Source organism: Megascapheus bottae, chromosome 6 (genome assembly GCF_031878675.1).
Source record: "Megascapheus bottae isolate mThoBot1 chromosome 6, mThoBot2.hap1, whole genome shotgun sequence".
NCBI classification, from domain to species: Eukaryota; Metazoa; Chordata; class Mammalia; order Rodentia; family Geomyidae; genus Megascapheus; species Megascapheus bottae.
Window position 1 is genome coordinate 2,740,714 of NC_143514.1, and position 16,346 is coordinate 2,757,059.

The following is a 16,346-nucleotide window of genomic DNA, read 5'->3' on the forward strand; positions in this document are numbered from 1 at the left end:
ACTTAGGAGACTGAGGTATGAGGATCAGGGTTCCAAACCAACCCAAGCAGACAAAAATCCTACAGACTTACCTCTAGCCAGCAAAAAGCCAGAGGTGGAGGTGTGGCTATAGTGCCAAGTCTTGAGCAGAAAAACCAAGTGAGACCAGGAGTTTGGCTTAGTGGTAGAGTGCTTGCCTAGCATGCACCAAGACCCGGGTTTGATTCCTCGGTACCACATACGTAGAGAAAAAAAAAGCTGAAAGTGGTGCTGAGGCTCAAGTGGTAGAGCTCTAACCTTGAGAAAGTCCAAGGACAGTGCTCACTGAGTCAAGCCCCAGTGACCGCATACACGCACGAAGAAAAGCCCTTAGCACAATTAACCACAATAGAAGCCATGCGCCCCCAACTCTTGATACAACCAAGTTGTTCTAAGGGCAGAAAGTTTATAATGTCTCACATTCTCCCCAGGATGTAATTGGCTTCAATATGGCTGGTCTTGATTATCTCAAGAGGGAATGTGAGGCGAAGAGTGAAGTTATGTTTTTCGCCGAAGCTACGAGCCGGTTGGAAGAGAAGAAGAGGAAGAGGAAAAACAGGAGGAAGATGATTTTAACATTGACTTAGAGCAGCAGTGGTGCCACTTTCTACTTTCTGTGTACAGGAATTGCAGCAATGCTAAGCATCATCTCGACAGCAGCAGATAACAGAGGACGGTGTTACAGAGGCTCCTCCTGCCGTGCCCAAGGGGCAGAGTCCAGCTCTGTTTCTGGGGCTTGGGAGCCTGATTAGCTTTACAAGACAACAACAAAAAAACCCTTATGGTATTAAGGGTTCAGCCCACAGAGTTTTCCCTTTTTTTTACATGCTAGCAGGGAGCAAAGACTTTTTTTTTTTAATATTAGGTAGATTACTACTAGAGTTCAAATTTACATTTTAGAAATTTATTTATTTTGTGGCAAATTATTGTATAATTTGTTGCTTTTCACTTCCTTTAAAGGCAGTCAGGTACCTGACTGACCTTTACCTGTAAATGCCAGCTCATGAATTTTTGAAGCTAAAGGGAACTGGAAAATCTATCTTGAACAGCCTCCGTAAACCTACTATTTCTTCATTGCTGTTTATACTTTTATAATAAAATAGCTGTAAGGGGCCAGGAGTTTGTCCTAGTGATAGTGTGCTTGCCAAGCATGTACAAAGACCCGGGTTTGATTCTTTGATTCCACATACAGAGAAAAAAAGCCCAGAAGTGGTGCTGTGGCTCAAATAGTAGAGCTGTAGCCTTGAGAAAGCCCACGGACAGTGCTCAGGCCCTGAGTTCAAGCCCAGACTGGAAATAAATAAATTAATTAAATAGTTGCTTCTAGAGAGGCAGAGTTCTCTCAGTAGTGAAGTAGTATCTAGGTGACTAATAACATTGTATATCGTCTGTCTACATGATAGGGATTTCAAAAAGTAGGAATGTTCAGGAAAAAAGTTGACACCTGAACAGGGATGTAGTGATGTTATCATTGGTCATTATAACAATAATGAGTTTTGGCAGTTCCTGAAGATGACTTTGGGAAGGTCAGAGGGCATACAGACCCGATAGCCTGATGGGGTCTGTTGAGGTCCATGGAATCAGTCTTTGGTTTTGGCACATATCCCCACTATTTTGAGATGGATTACTTAAAACATGTTGAGATTCTTGATGCAAGGAGAGATTATCATATTTTCACTTCGTAGATTTATGCCTCAGAGCACAAAGTGGATATTTTCCCATTAACACTTCTGTTTTATTTTATGCTGAAATTAGGGCTTCACTCCCTCTGCTTTTGCGCTCAAGGCTGGTAGTTTACCACTTTAGCCACACCTTCTGCAGGAGGTCTAAGGAACCAGCTCTATATAACAACTTACACCTCTAGCCTCATCTTGCTTTGTTTTCTCTTGGCCACAAGGTGGTTCTCTGAAGAGTGACAGTGCTGTTGTGACAGACCGAATGCAGAGCAAGGAGAAAGTCCAGCTATGTTCCATCTAGCTGGATGCTAAAAAGATGGTTGAGATTGACTTTTGTCAATTATTGGGGAAAAAATAGTTTTGATTGAAGATGCTATTAAGATTATTTGTTGTCAGGCTTTGGTAGCTAATCCTAATTACTCAGGAGGCTGATATGTGAGGATTGTGGCTCGAAGCCAGCCTAGGCAGAAAAGTCCTTGTAAAACTCTTACCTCCAATTAGCCACTCATAAACCAGAAGTGATGCTGTGGCTCAAGTGGTAGAGGCTCAGGGACAGTGCCCAGGCCCAGACTTTAAGCTCCACAACCGGCTCAAAAAAAATGTTTTTGTTTCAGTGAATTTGTACTTTTCTCCAGTTTGCATTTTAATTGAGTAAACAGGAATAGATTTCTCTTAACAGGAAGCTCTTAAGAATCCTCAATAGTTTTTAGTAATATAAAAGGAGTCATGTGTCATAAAAGGAGTCCAAAAATTTCAGAACCTGGGTATTTTCCTTGGACTTTCTCAAGGCTAGCATTCTACCACATGAGCAACAGCACCATTTCTGGCTTTTTCTGTGTGTGTGGTACTGAGGAATCGAACTCAGGGTTTCATGCATGCTAGGCAAGATTCTACTACTAGGCCATGTTCCCAGCCCCCAGAGAGACTCTTATCTCTGATTAAGCCGCAGAAAGCTACAAGTGGAGCTGTGGAACACCAGCAAAAAAAAGCCAAGTGAGTACAAGGCCCTGAGTTCAAGCCCCAGTAACAGCACATACATGTATTTGCACACAAAATAAACTTCAAGATCATAAAAAATAGGTTACATATTTACTTCTTGTATTTACAGTTTCTGCCTTGTCTCTTATAAAGTAGGAAATAGAAAATTAATAAAATCTTTTAATAGAGATTTGTTTTGGTATAAATGTATACATGTATATACAGATATACAGGAATATATAACATACAGTACAATATTATGAAGATTGATTTTACTAGATAAGGTATTACATATGTATATATGTGACACATTACATATAATTATATATAATAAATATGTAGAGAAAAAGAAACTTACTGAAAGCAAATATTTTCATTTATTCAGAGTAAGTCATTTTAGAACTGAGTTGACAGATTCCCATCTATGACTTACTTGGTCTAATGTTGAGAAACCTTTCGTGACATGAAGATTCCAAGTGCAGAAGAAGAAATCGTAGAAGTCTTCTGGATCATGGAACTTTTCTTCCCATGGGGAAAATCTTTTCGGTGATTATCATAGTTATTGCTGGTTAAAACTGGTGAAATCCTCATTAAGGACTGATTTTCCTGACTAAACGACTGGATACAAAACCCAGGTAACATTTTAAACTCAAGAGTTTCATGGCTTAACAACTAGGGGGCCCTCCTGTCTAGTGTGATACCACCTGCATGGATCTTGGGATAGATATCTTAGGATACTTTCTGTGGGTTTCTCTTCATGCCTTTGGCCTGTCTGCAGCAAGCTACCAGGCCACCATCTGGCATCCAGGCCTTATTCTGGCTTGCTTAGGTGGGGTTTGTATAGATCTTGGAAAACTGAACCACCACTGGGTTACTGGAAGATTTTTTTCTATTCTCTTTCCAGTCCTGGGGCTTGATCTCAGGGTCTGGGCACTATCCTTGGACACTTTGCTCAAGGCTAGTGTTCTGCCACTTGAGCCACAGTGCCACTTCCAGCTTTTTCTGTGTGTGTGGTACCAAGGACTGGAACCCATCATCTTATCTTTGCCTACCTGACAAGTCTCTGTGAGCATAGGAAGAATATGATGGTCATAAATGCAGTATTTAGCATAAATTTAAGCTGATTGTATTGCCAAAATCAATAATTCATTTGGTGGATTAGAATGTAACCTAGGGCCCAGGAGTTTGGCCCAATGGTAGAGTGCTTGTCTGGCATGCACAAAGACCTGGGTTTGATTCCTTGGTACCACATACATAGAAAAGCTGGAACTGGTGCTGTGGTTCAAGTGGTAGAGTGCTAACCTTGAGAAAGCCCAAGGATAGTACCCAGACTCTGAGTTCAAGCCCCAAAGTTGGCAAAAAAAAAAAAAAAGAATGTAACCTAGGTGGAGGAAGTTAATGAGGACTTGTCTTAATCATCCCAGAGGAAAATGGTTCTCGCGCTAGTTTCTTATCATTTCAGCTGAAGAAACTTGTCATGCTGGGTGCTGGCTGCTCATGTTTAGAATCAGCCACTCAGGAGACTGGATCTTAAGTTGGAGGTTCGTGGCTAGCCTGGGCACAAATGGTAGAATGCCAGTGTTGAATGGAAAAGGCCAAGCAGAAGTGTGAGGCCTTGAGTTCAAACCTCAGTAGAAGCAAAAAATAAAGACATCATTTCGTAACAAATGCATAACAGAGACCACACTATTTTAAGCTAATCCCCCTTAACACTGCCAACCCCTCCATCTCTACAATGTTCTTAACTTCATTGTATTTTAAGTGCTCTCTGCTCACTCAAGTGTAAGCTGTGGAAAGATAGAGATTTCTGTCTCTTGTTAATTTCTTTATCCCCATATCCCAAAACTTCATACCAGTATTGGGACTTGAGTTCAGGGTCTGGCAGTCTCATTTGACCTTTTTACTTAAGGCTGGTGCTCTACCACTCGAGCCACAGTTCCACAACTTGCTTTATGTTGCTGAATAATTGAAGAATCTCTTCAAGCCTGGCTGGCTTCAAACTGGTATCTCCAGCCTCCTGACTAGGATTATAGGCAGTAACTCCTGTTGTGTCTGGGGGAATTAGAATTTTCCATGACTAAGTTAAAGTAGGCTGATTGACTGCTATTCCCAGAAATAGCCAATCATATTGATAACTACCTGACATTTAGTTGGTGTTAATGTGCCAGGTATCTTTTAGATATGATCAGATGCTTTTAAATAATGACTAAAGACATGGTCTTTGTCCTATGTGATTTCAATCTCAGGTTTTGGAGGTAGACACATTTGACTTTTCTGTTCTCACACATCATGTCTGTACCATTTCTGCTCATCAGATTGAACCTTAAAGGATATTAGCTTCCACTGGTAAGAGCAGGACATCGTGCTCTGTCATAATCTCGATATTGTGAGAGATGTGGGCCGATCCTTTGGCTCCGTCCTCCCCAACAGCCATGGCGAAAAGCTCCACCTTCAGCTCTGCCTGCAACCCAGCCGCCACCTGTGAGACACACAGTAGCTTTGAGTCAGAGGATGTAAGTGCAAATACTGTTGTTATTTTTTTTTTAACAGTAACATGGTGACTCAGCTTCCTTGTATGTAAGCTTGGTATTAAGAAATGGGAAGTAGGAAGAGTTGCTATGGCTCAAGGGGTAGAGAGCTAGTCTTGAGCATCAAGAGGCTCAGGCTTAGGCATTGAGTTCAAGCCCCACAACCAACAATTTAAAAAGAAAGAAAGAAATGGGAAGTGGTATAGCAGAATGACTTCTTAGGTTTGGTAGAGTCCCACAAAGTAGAACCTGATAGAAACACTGGAAGGATATTATGCTCTGGTCTGAAAATCACCGGAAGTCCACGTGCCTCTGTGTACAATCAGGAAGTGGTGGGGGCTCAGGGAGGTGAGGCCAGCTGAGGGGAAGGAGTCACTTAGGAGTGTGTCTGGATCACTTGAGACCACTCCTTCCTTCCCTGGCTGCCGTGTGGTGAGACATGCTCTGCCATGTGCTCCCCACATCATGGCATTCTGCCTTCTGGCCACTGGGTCAGAACCATGAGGTCAAGTGTCCACGAACTAAAACCTTCTTTTCAGTTGATAACCTCATTGCTTTGTCACAGGGATGGGAAGCGGCCCAGGCAAAGGGGGTGAACCAGGTATTACTTGGGGAAAAATGAAGGGAAGTGCCAGGGTGGTAGCACTGGCATGGAAAACAGGTGTCCGGAATACCCTAGAGCTGTTGCTACTTCTTGAGCATCTGTAGTAACTTTCTCCAAGCATCCTTACAGACAAGGATCTACAGCTACTTAAAGATAATACAATGTTTTAAAATGAATAAAATAATGTCAGTAAATTACATTATATGTAATTTTATATAAAATAGGTAAATGTCATCTAAAGCAGATAAAAATTTAATTTTAAAATAGATGGAGGAGGAGCCGGGAGTTTGGCCTAGTGGTTAAAGTGCTTTCTAGCATGCGTGAAGACCTGGGTTCGATTCCTCGGTACCACACACATAGAAAAAAGCCGGAAGTGGTGCTGAGGCTCAAGTGGTAGAGCTCTAGCCTTGAGAAAGTCCAAGGACAGTGCTCAGGCCCTGAGCTCAAGCCCAGGACTGGCAAAAAAAAAAAAAAAAATAGATGGAGGAGGCCAGGAGAATCCTCTCACTTCCTCGCCCTGCACCTCGGTCTTCAGTACTTTTAACACAGGAGGTGGCAAGGGATACTGCCAACACATGAGGACAGAATGTGTGCATACACCGAGCTGTATAGATCTGAAAGGTGCACAGGAGAGGTTTATACTAGCAAAAGGGAAACCTGATCATGACGAAACACAGCAAGGCCCAGGCTTCTTGTCTTGCTCTATGCAGAGAAGTCTAGCCCGGAAAGAGCTATTTCTGTTGCCTCTGGGGGTAGGGGTGTGTGAGGAGGGAGGAAGCAGGCGATGGGGCTTAACAACAGATTTGGGAGCAAGTATATGGGAGGGGGAAAAAGCATGATAAATTATCACATAGAAAGCAATTGGCTATAAAAAGATTTGTTTTCAATATATTTTATAAGTAATCAAATTTTAAAATGTCCCCCCACCATGTTTTTTTTTTTTTTTAAACCAATGTGCAGGAAGAAATCAGACCCTCCATCCTCCGAGCCCAACAATCATACAGGGCTGTCTGTGTAATAATGAAAATTCCCCACACAGGAGCTGGCTCACTGCCACAGTGCAGGTTTACCTAGGCTCTGAGCACATTCACTGAATGCTGGCAACTAACCGAACTGGCTAGATTTACATATGAAGAAGCCCATGCATTTTATATATATATGTATATATGTATATATATATATATATATATATTCACACGCACACATGTATGTATATATTCAGAACCACCCCCCCCCCAAAAAAAAACCCTAACCATCTAGAATGAGAGTCAAAGAATATATACTGAGTTTTTAGTATACAGGAAGGTTGAGCCAACAGTTCATTTCAGCTTTTGGCACGATCCTGCCTTTAGATTAAAATGAGATTTACTAACATCCAAAAGCAGGGGAGGAGGGGCTGTTTGGTGGGGGTTTGCTTTACATTGGAAAGATTCTGCAGTCTTGATATAGTGCAGTGATAAATGATTTCCAAGAAGCACCCCTGAGTGAGTGGATTTGATGCCCACATGCGTGTTTCCCTTGGCATCTCTGCTGGCATGCTGCTGAGTTCATAGCCCGGGCTCAGCCCATATGGGGGAGAGCATCTGGTGTATGTGCCCTCGTTTGAAGAGGAGGAAAACCAGGGGTCGGATCACTGACCACTAACTGCACTGAGTGGTGTGGTGTCAGCTTTTTGCTGGCTCATTGGCAATACGAGTCGTGGAGTTTCCTGCTCTGGGTTGGCTCTGGAGTTCCATCCTCAACTCTCAGCCTCCTGAGTGGCTAGGATTACAGGAGATTGGGGCACCTGGCCACAAGGTCACTTTCCCATAACTGTATGTGATTGTACTCCTAGGGCAGGCAAGAGGAGCTGCGGCTGTCATCCCGTAGGTACAGAGCCACGGTTCTCACACAAAGTGACAGATGCCAAGCTACATGCTTTACCAAAATCTTTTGCTTAGGATACCAGTGATGCTCTAATTCCACATGGCTTAACTAGAGTGGCAAAATGATAGAAGAAGAAGGAAAAGGAGAAGGAGAAGGAAGGAAAGAAAGAAGCCTTTACAGGAAATATGCAGGCCTGTGCACAGTAACACTAACGCACTTACCGGTCCGGGTTTGTAAGTCACTTTCAGTCCCGTGCTGGCTGGTGGCTGCTTCACTCTAAACCTACCAGGAAGAAAGATGGAAGTGAATTTGTGCCCTCACGAATGACACTGAATGCATGGAGATGGTCTAGAATACTCACTGCACATTAGTGAGTATTCTGCCTTCCTGTTTTTATCAGCATGAAGATGGCTACAATAGATTTCAACCCTTTCCAGATGTGAAGTAGCCAGGTGCAAGGGCTCAGGCCTGCCATCCTAGCTCCTCAGGAGGCTGAGATCTGAGGATCAACGTTTGAAACTAGTGGGGGTAGAAAAGTCCATGAGACTTATCTCCAGTGAGTGGAATGCAGGAAGAGAGGGTCGGAGATGGAGGCACAGTTAGGATCTAGCACGCACTTGCTGATATCTAGACAAAGCCCTACCCACAGGCCACAGTCTCACCTGCAGAAGTCCACGCCAAGATTCTGGAGCTTTACTGTGGCGGCATAAGTCTGTCCTTCTTTCAGCACTCCAAACTTCACCGATGGTGGCAGAAGATGGAACCCAAGGGGAGAGGCCTTGGCATTGTTAATGGCAGCTGAGGCAATAGAGGATGTGTTCACTTTACCCCCAACACACTCTTGTAGCTTTGGAAAAGAAAACATTAATAAATTTTAAAAAAAATAACCATGCCTGTCATCCTAGCTCCTCAGAAGGCTGAGATGTGAAGACAAGGGATAAAAGTCCAGGAAGAGCCTGAGTGGCTCTGGGAATCAAGTCAGTTTTTACCTTTGCAAGAGGTTTACTCTTGGACTTGGAATTCAACAGATAATGAGGCAGCTTCACTTTTTCTTTCCTTGCTTGTCCAGTCACGTCCTGCAATAGTGACTGAGTTGGAATTTTCCAGGGCTCAGGAGATTCCAGTTCTGCTAGAGAAAATTGAAATGATGTTATGTAGACCTTTCTAAGACTTGAGGTTCTACTGGAGTCTGCAGGGATATAAACCAGCTTGGAAATGTTGCATCTTCTCTTTTAAAGGAATAAAGCCTTTTTTTAAGCCGCATTTTATATATGTACATTTTGTGAAATGATTTCACACCCATTACTCAATACTGGTCCTCGCAACAGCCCTATGAGATGATAGTACAGTTACTGTAAGTGCCACCTTGTTTTGGGTGGTAGTAGTGGGATTTGAATTCGGGACCTTGGCACTCGCTTGGCAAAACCTCCTACTTAACACCTCCCAGTGATGTCAGAATAAAACTGTGCTTAGAAAAAGAAAACAAAGTTCTGGTATAACATTATAGACTGTCATCTCTGCCCTTCTCTGTCAGTTTTTCTCTTTTCTCATATTATCATTACATGTCTTTAAAAGATTCTTTTGTGTCAGTACTGGGACTTGAGATCAAGACCTTGAGCTTTCACCTGGCTTGTCCACTCAAAGTTGATCTGCTGCCATTTGAGCTTCCCATTCTTTTCCAGCTGTGGGCTGGTTAATTGGAGGTAAGAGTCTCATAGACTCATCTGCCCAGGTTGAGATGTCAGTCTTCTGAGTAGCTAGGATTACAGGCATGAGCCACAAGCGCCTGGCTCAGTGTGAATTTCTAAATTCACTCATTCCTATGGTAAAAACACTTGTTCTACAAGAGGTAAATGAAACCATCAGCAGACTCTCGTTCTGAGAGAAACATGCCCATAAGGAGTCACCTGCTGTCCAAATCCACTCGTCTCCTCTAGTACCTGCAAGCCCAAGAATGCATTCATAGATAACCTAAGTAAGGACAGTCACCAAATTACTGTCAGCTCAAGAAAAGCCATCAGTTGCCTAACCTCAAAACAATGAGGAATTTTAAAAAATTAGCAAATCTGAAAAAAAAAAAACCCAGCATAGTTTCTCTCCCTTTTACTCCTAGATATTTTTGGAGCTACTTTGACATGTTGAGCTTTCCTTGGCAGCTAGAAGCTGGGTCCTTTGGGGGGTTTCCTGTGATTGCCAGCTGCACCCCAGCCCCCCAGTGTCCCCTCACACCACACAGCGGCACAGCATCACAGTGTTTCTTTGGAGGACACAGGGATTTGAACTCGCCAGACCATACCTTCAGTAATTCTTGTGAGGTGGTCATTTTCATCCTGCATTGGAGACAGCTTGGTCTTCTCTGAAGTCACTGACATGTGAAGACTACAAATACTTAGGGATTCCTGTTCTGAAACTGCAGATGAATTGGACTCTACAAAACCCAAGACAAAACATTTCAACAAATACTATTTTTAGATAATATAATGATGGCTCTATGGCCTGTGTGAGTAGACTGGGAACAAAGCACTGTGTCCCGCACACCGTACTGAGAGAGCTAGAGAAGAGGCTGATTCCTCACTCATTGGCAAACAGGGTCTTGTATTTAAGGTTCTTATTTCCTCAGAGCTGGCTGGGTCTTGTGGCTCCTGTGACTAAATACTGCAGTTGTGGTATGAAGAGGTCAGGTGATCTATTTCCATTTTTACATAGTAATGGTTACTAGATGTGGGGTGTGTATACTGGGGCTTGAACTCAGGACCCTGTTCCCTCACTTAGATTTTCTGCTTCAGGCTGGCTTGACCACTTGAGCCCCAGATTCACTTCTGGCTTTTAGCTGCTTAACTGAAGATAAGAATTCATGAACTTTTCTACATGGGTTGGTCTCAAACCACGATCCTCAGATCTCAGGATTATAGGCATGAGTCACCAGCACCGGATTTCCTTGGTTTTGTAATATAACTCAGACATCCCTCTACCAGGCAGGTGTCACCTCTCACTAAGACAAGACAGTTGCTTCACCTGTCTCCTCCTCCAGGCTCCTGCCAGGCTTTTCTGGGTTAGGTAGAGTTGAGAGGAATAGGAGCCACAGACATCTATTACCTGACTGAAGATCAAATATATCTGGAATGGTCGACTCTCTTGTACTTCCATCTGTCTTTGTGAAAGGAGGCAGGTTTTTTGACAGCTTGTTCAGATAATTACACTTAAATGAAAATGCACAAGGATTACTTTAGACTCATGTGGCTAAAAAGACAACTACCACAAATATCACATTGCTATGTCATGGTGAAAGCCTGTCTGAAAAATAAAGTTTACATACTCTAAGTTTATCAGGAGACTGATGAACTGAAATGTAGCTCTTGTTCATTTGGACATAATTTCCTGTAACGTTTTGGGCAGCCTCTGGTGTCTGATTAATAACATCCTGTGTTCTTGAGAAATGTATGGTGTCGTGTGTGTGTGTGTGTGTGTGCTGCTACTGGGGCTTGAACTCAGGTTCTTCATGCTCCCTCTTAGCCTTTGTGCACAAGGTTGGTGCTCTACCACTTGAGCCACACCTCTGCTTCTGGCTTTTGGCTGGTAAATGGAAGAAAAAAGTGTTCCAGGGATTTGTCTGCCAGGGTGAACTTTAACTAGAGCTCCTCAGATCTCGGCCTCCTGAGTTGAATGGTGCTCACAACCCAATAATATGTCTTTTGTCTCCAGGTTCCAAGGCACCTGCAGTGAGGAAAGGATTGGTGTGGCTGAGGTCTAGGCACAAGTGCAGGAGGAGTGCGTTCTGCCTCCACGGGCTTTCCATGAATTCATAGCACCTCAGTGTTCTAGCTACCTGAGGGAGAGACAATTCTAACACAAGGAAACTTTAGGTTAAGGTTGATTGCTGACAGTCGTGATGGGGAAAATTAAGTGAAAAAAAAAAAAGACCTTAAAATACACAAGAGAGATGGGCTGGTAGTTTGGCCTAGTGGTAGAGTGCTTGCCCAGCATGTATGATGACCCGGGTTCAATTCCTTGGTACCACATACATAGAAAAAAGCTGGAAGTGGTGCTGAGGCTCAAGTGGTAGAGCTCTAGCCTTAAGGAAAGTCCAAGGACAGTGCTCAGGCCCTGAGCTCAAGCCCAGGACTGGCAAAAAAAAAATACACGAGAGGATAATACTACTTATAATGGAAAATGTGAAGGGGCATTATCATAATATATTGGTAACAGAAGACCTGAAATTAAATACCCCTAATCATATTCCTGTGAAAGTTAAGGGTTAGTCAGTCAGGTCAAAACAGAGATTTAAACATTTGGAAAGTTAGGTGACAGATTACACAACAGATAATTTCCATAAAAAAATTCAAGGTCAATTATTACCTGAGACTTGTATAACGGGTCCAAATCAGCTAAGAAATAGGGCTCTATTTCTCTCTCTTTAATTTCCTTTAGATAATTTTTGGTTTTCTCAATTTCCTTCCTGGTTGACATTTCCATAATAGTGAAAAAAAGAGACATAAGGCATTAAAAAATGTTATTTGCGGTAGCTCTAAATTCCCCAGAAAAAATCAATGCAATTTTTTCATAGCTCAAGGCTACCATCCTACCCCTGGGCCTGGTCGTTGTCCCTGAGCTCCTCAGCTTAAGGCTACAACCCTACCACTGGAGCCACAGCACCAATTCCGGTTTTCTAGTAGTTAATTGGAGATAAGAGTCTCTCAGACTTTAGTGCCCAGGCTGGCTTTGAACAGTGATCATTAGATCTCATCTTCCTGAGTAACTAGGATTACAATGTGAACTACACAGCCCAGTTGTCAATTTTTTTTTTAAGTCGGTCACGGGGCTTGAACTCTGGGCCTGACTGTTATCCCTAAGCCCTTCAGCTCAAGGTTAGCACTCTGCCACTTGAGCCACAATGCCACTTCTGGTTTTCTGGTTGTTCATTGGAGATAAGAGTCTCATAGACTTTTGTGTCTGGGCTGGCTTTGAACCGCCACCCTCAGATCTCAGCCTACTGAATAGTTAGGATTATAAGCATGAGCCACCAGTGCCCAGCTCAGTGCAATTACTGACCAGTATAACAGGTAAGAATAAACACTTTGCAACTTTTTTTTTTTTTTTTGCCAGTCCTGTGTACTGAGCTCACGGTCTGGGCACTGTCCCTGAGCTTCTTTTGCTTAAGACTAGTTCTCTACCACTTGAGCCACAGTACCACTTCTGTTTTTTTCTGTGTATGTGCTACTGAGGAATCAAACCCAGGGCTTCATGCATGTTAAACAAGAATTCTACCACTAAGCCACATTCCCAGCCCTGCTTTGTAATTTTTTGTGTGTTGGTTCAACTATTCAAGTTCACTTTCTACTTCTGAAATGGAGTTACATGTCCTGATTTGGAAATCAGACTGTGATACAAGACCAGAAATCATAATATCATGATATATTTTAAGTTTTAGTCATTTGTGGTTAAATAACCAAAGCGATATTTTTAAATGGTTGAACCTTTTGAGGGTCTTTTGTTATGTGACATTTCAATGAAAGCTAGAATCTATTTGTTTACATAATTTTCAGTTGCAGTGGTAACAGAAATCAAAACCTGAGGAATGGTTATAAAGCAAAATATAAGCAATCATTGTAATGCTCTCTCTGCAATGCCAGAATCTACCTGGAAAGCAGTAGGCTGCCAGGCCGATGAGGCATGGGTTGAATTCTCTGGATAAGACATTATCCCCACTTCAGAGTCAGAATATCAAGGCCAAGTCAAGTTTGGGGTTCACGCCTGTAATCTTATCTGTTCAGGAGGCTGAAATCTGAGGATCATGGTTCATAGCCTGGGCAGAAAAGTCTATGAGACTCTTACCTCTCATTTGCCATAAAAAAGCTGGCAGTATATCTGTGGCTCAAGTGGTAGAGTGCCAGCCTTGAATTTTAAAAAGCTGAGGAAGAATGACCAGGTTCTGAGTTCAACCCTCCCCCGCCCAAACCCAGAACCAGCACAAGTGAAAAATATTACAGCTTTTAGATATGCCAAGTTATCTATTACAAATGCGTATAATTGAGTATAACAATGCGTATAATTGAGTCGAAGGCCAAGTGCTTGTTTCTCAGTTCACGGTCTTAAAAATATATGTACAAAGAAGCCAGCAGGCCTTACTCGACAGCTGAAAGAAGACTTAGTTAATTTGGCAGTTCAATCTTTTCAATATTTCATACATAAGAAATCTGCAATCCCAGAGGAGGTTTTACTGAAGTGAACTAACCCACCAGCACAAAACAGTCTATAAGTAATCAAACCACAGTTGACTGGAGATCCTTTCTAATCTAGCTAGACAGCTAGGACCAGCGGGCCATCTCATTTAAACAACTCAGTTAAACTTGATCATCTTACTGGACCTCTGTGGTATTTACCATCCTTGCTACTCAGGAGGCTGGGATGTGAGGATCAAGGCTTGAAGCCAGCCTGGGTTGGAAAATCTGAGACTTATCTCCAAATTACCAGCAAATAGTCCCAGGTGGAGCTGTGGCTCAAGTGGTGAGGGCCAGCCTTGACTAAAAATGCTGCGGGACAGCACCTAGGTTCTGAGTTCAAGCCCCAGTACCAGCATATACACTCACACAAGAAAAAATGAAAAAAACAATGTTGTAGAGGCCAGGAGCCTTGTGCCCAGTTCTAAGAGTCTATGACTCGGGGTCTCTCACATTGTAGCATTACCTCTGTTTCTCTAGCTTTTCTCTCCAGCGCTTTCCCGATTCTGTGTTCCTATGGGGAGAAGAAAAGACAGGATGATGCAAATTGAGGAGTGCAGCTCCCGCATGTGAAGCATCCATGTGAGATGGACTGTGAATGCAGGGAGGGAGGGAGGGAGTGGCTGGGAAGTCCGAGAATTTGGCCCTGAGCATTACTTGTTGGGACAGTCCTCCTACTGTATAACTGTCACGAATTAGAATGTAGTACCTCCATTTCTTTTCAAAGAAGTCTTTCGCAAATGTATCCGAAGGAGAACATCTTGGAGCAGAAACCAAAGATTTCTTGTATAAATCAGCTAGGTGGGCTGCAACTAGAAAACACATGCATTGAGTATTTATCTTAATTTCTTTATAGCCTACTACAAAATCAAACCACGACTACTCAACAGCAACATTTGGAAGAAACTATATTTGCCAGGCCAAGGATCACAGTTTGAAGCCAGTCCTGGCAGAAAGTCAGTGAGACATTTATCTCTAGTTAGCCAGCAAAAAGCCCGATGAGGAGCTGTAGCACAAGTGGTAGAGTGCCAGCCTTGAGTACAAAGGCAAAGGGAAAGTACAAGGTCCTGAGTTCAAGTCCCAGTACTGAGACCCACACACAAAATAGAGAAAACTTTAATAACCACAGCACAAACTAAAAGGATCCATTGTTCCTGTAGATGGCACACAAAGTGTGGGGGTCCTAGAGCCACCCCTGGGAGCGATGACTGGGTACAGGAAGTATGCATGGATGGTGTGTGTGTGTGTGTGTGTGTGTGTGTGTGTGTGTGTGTGTGTGTGTGTATAGAATGCCTGATGCCAGTAGAGAAATCCTGCCTATGTGTTTGCCTCACCTTTTTTTAAAAAAGTTTTCTTGTCAAGCACTGGTGGCTCACGCCTATAATCCTAGCCACTCAAAAGGCTGAGAGCTGAGCACTGCAGTTCAAAGCCAGCCCAGGCATGAAAGTCCTCGAGACTCTTGTCTCTAAGGAACCACCAGAAAACCAGAAGTGATGCTGTGGATCAAGGGGTAGAGCACTAGACTTGAGCTGAAGAGCTCAGCGACAGTGTCCAGGCCCACAGTTCAAGTCCCACTACTTACCAAAAAAAATTTTTTTCTTGTCATTATAAAGGTGATGCATACAGAGGTTACTGTTACATAAGTCAGGTAAAGGGTATATTTCTTTTTGGTTAATATCCTACCTTTTCTCCTCTCTCCGTATTTTTCCCTCTTGTCCCCACTCACAAGTTGTAGAGTTCATTTTCAACACAGTGTCTAGTAAGTACCACTGCTGCATTTGTTAACTCTCTGTCTGTTCATTAGACACCAGTATTAGATATCAGTAGTTACCTTCGGTAGCAGTAGCTTTTGCAGTTTCCTCTGTCTTAGGGAAAGACTGAAACAAAGGTAAAATTACATGCTGATGGTTATAATGCACACAAAGTTTACTTTGTTCAGAAGCATTCCTGTAAATGAAAGTAACTCTAAAATGAATTGGTTTTTAATGCCAACATATTTATTTGAAGTTTTAGTCATTTCTTTTTCTTAGAAATTTTTAGTGTGTGTAGGTACTAGTAATTGTGCTTTCAACTCAAAGCCTCGAATTCTCTCTTAGCTCCTTTACTAAAAGCTCAGCTTCACTTGTTCCTTTTTGCTAGGTAATTGGAGATAAAAATCAGATATTTCTGCTGGGAGTTTGGCCTAGTGGTAGAGTGCTTGCCTGGCATGCACAAAGACTGGGGTTCAATTCCTCGGTATCACATAAGGAGAAAAAATAAAGCTGAAGATGGTGCTGTGGCTCAAGTGGTAGAGCACTAGCCTTGAGAAAGGTTCAAGGACAGTGCTCAGGCCCTGAGTTCAAGTCCCATAACTGGAAAAAAAAATCATATTTTTCTGTCGGATATAAGTAGCTAGAAAGACAGGTGTGAGCCACTGGGCCTGGCTTTATCTAGCAACTTTAAAAATGTAAATCATGTA

The 16,346-nt window shown here is 42.7% G+C and overlaps 2 protein-coding genes across 6 annotated transcripts in view; one reads left to right on the forward strand and one right to left on the reverse strand.

Annotated features, from left to right (window-relative positions):
* The window catches only part of Wdr3 (WD repeat domain 3), a 28,485-nt gene extending 27,230 nt beyond the window's left edge, over positions 1-1,255 (forward strand). Inside the window, exon 27 of the mRNA XM_090334107.1 lies at positions 450-1,255. Coding sequence (XP_090190233.1) covers positions 450-605 — 156 coding nt within the window. The 3' untranslated portion in view covers positions 606-1,255. The remainder of the gene's footprint in view (positions 1-449) is intronic.
* The window catches only part of Spag17 (sperm associated antigen 17), a 128,955-nt gene that overhangs the window by 4,824 nt on the left and 107,785 nt on the right, over positions 1-16,346 (reverse strand). For 4 of the 5 annotated variants that reach the window (XM_090334105.1, XM_090334104.1, XM_090334102.1 and 1 more), the window contains 11 exons: positions 15,720-15,765; positions 14,598-14,700; positions 14,355-14,402; positions 12,027-12,126; positions 10,767-10,869; positions 9,967-10,098; positions 8,660-8,799; positions 8,333-8,517; positions 7,892-7,952; positions 5,007-5,151; positions 3,106-3,250 (listed from right to left, as the gene is read on the reverse strand). In XM_090334105.1, coding sequence (XP_090190231.1) covers positions 3,111-3,250; positions 5,007-5,151; positions 7,892-7,952; positions 8,333-8,517; positions 8,660-8,799; positions 9,967-10,098; positions 10,767-10,869; positions 12,027-12,126; positions 14,355-14,402; positions 14,598-14,700; positions 15,720-15,765 — 1,203 coding nt within the window. In that variant the 3' untranslated portion in view covers positions 3,106-3,110. The remainder of the gene's footprint in view (positions 1-3,105; positions 3,251-5,006; positions 5,152-7,891; positions 7,953-8,332; positions 8,518-8,659; positions 8,800-9,966; positions 10,099-10,766; positions 10,870-12,026; positions 12,127-14,354; positions 14,403-14,597; positions 14,701-15,719; positions 15,766-16,346) is intronic. The other variant, XM_090334103.1, reaches the window with a different exon arrangement.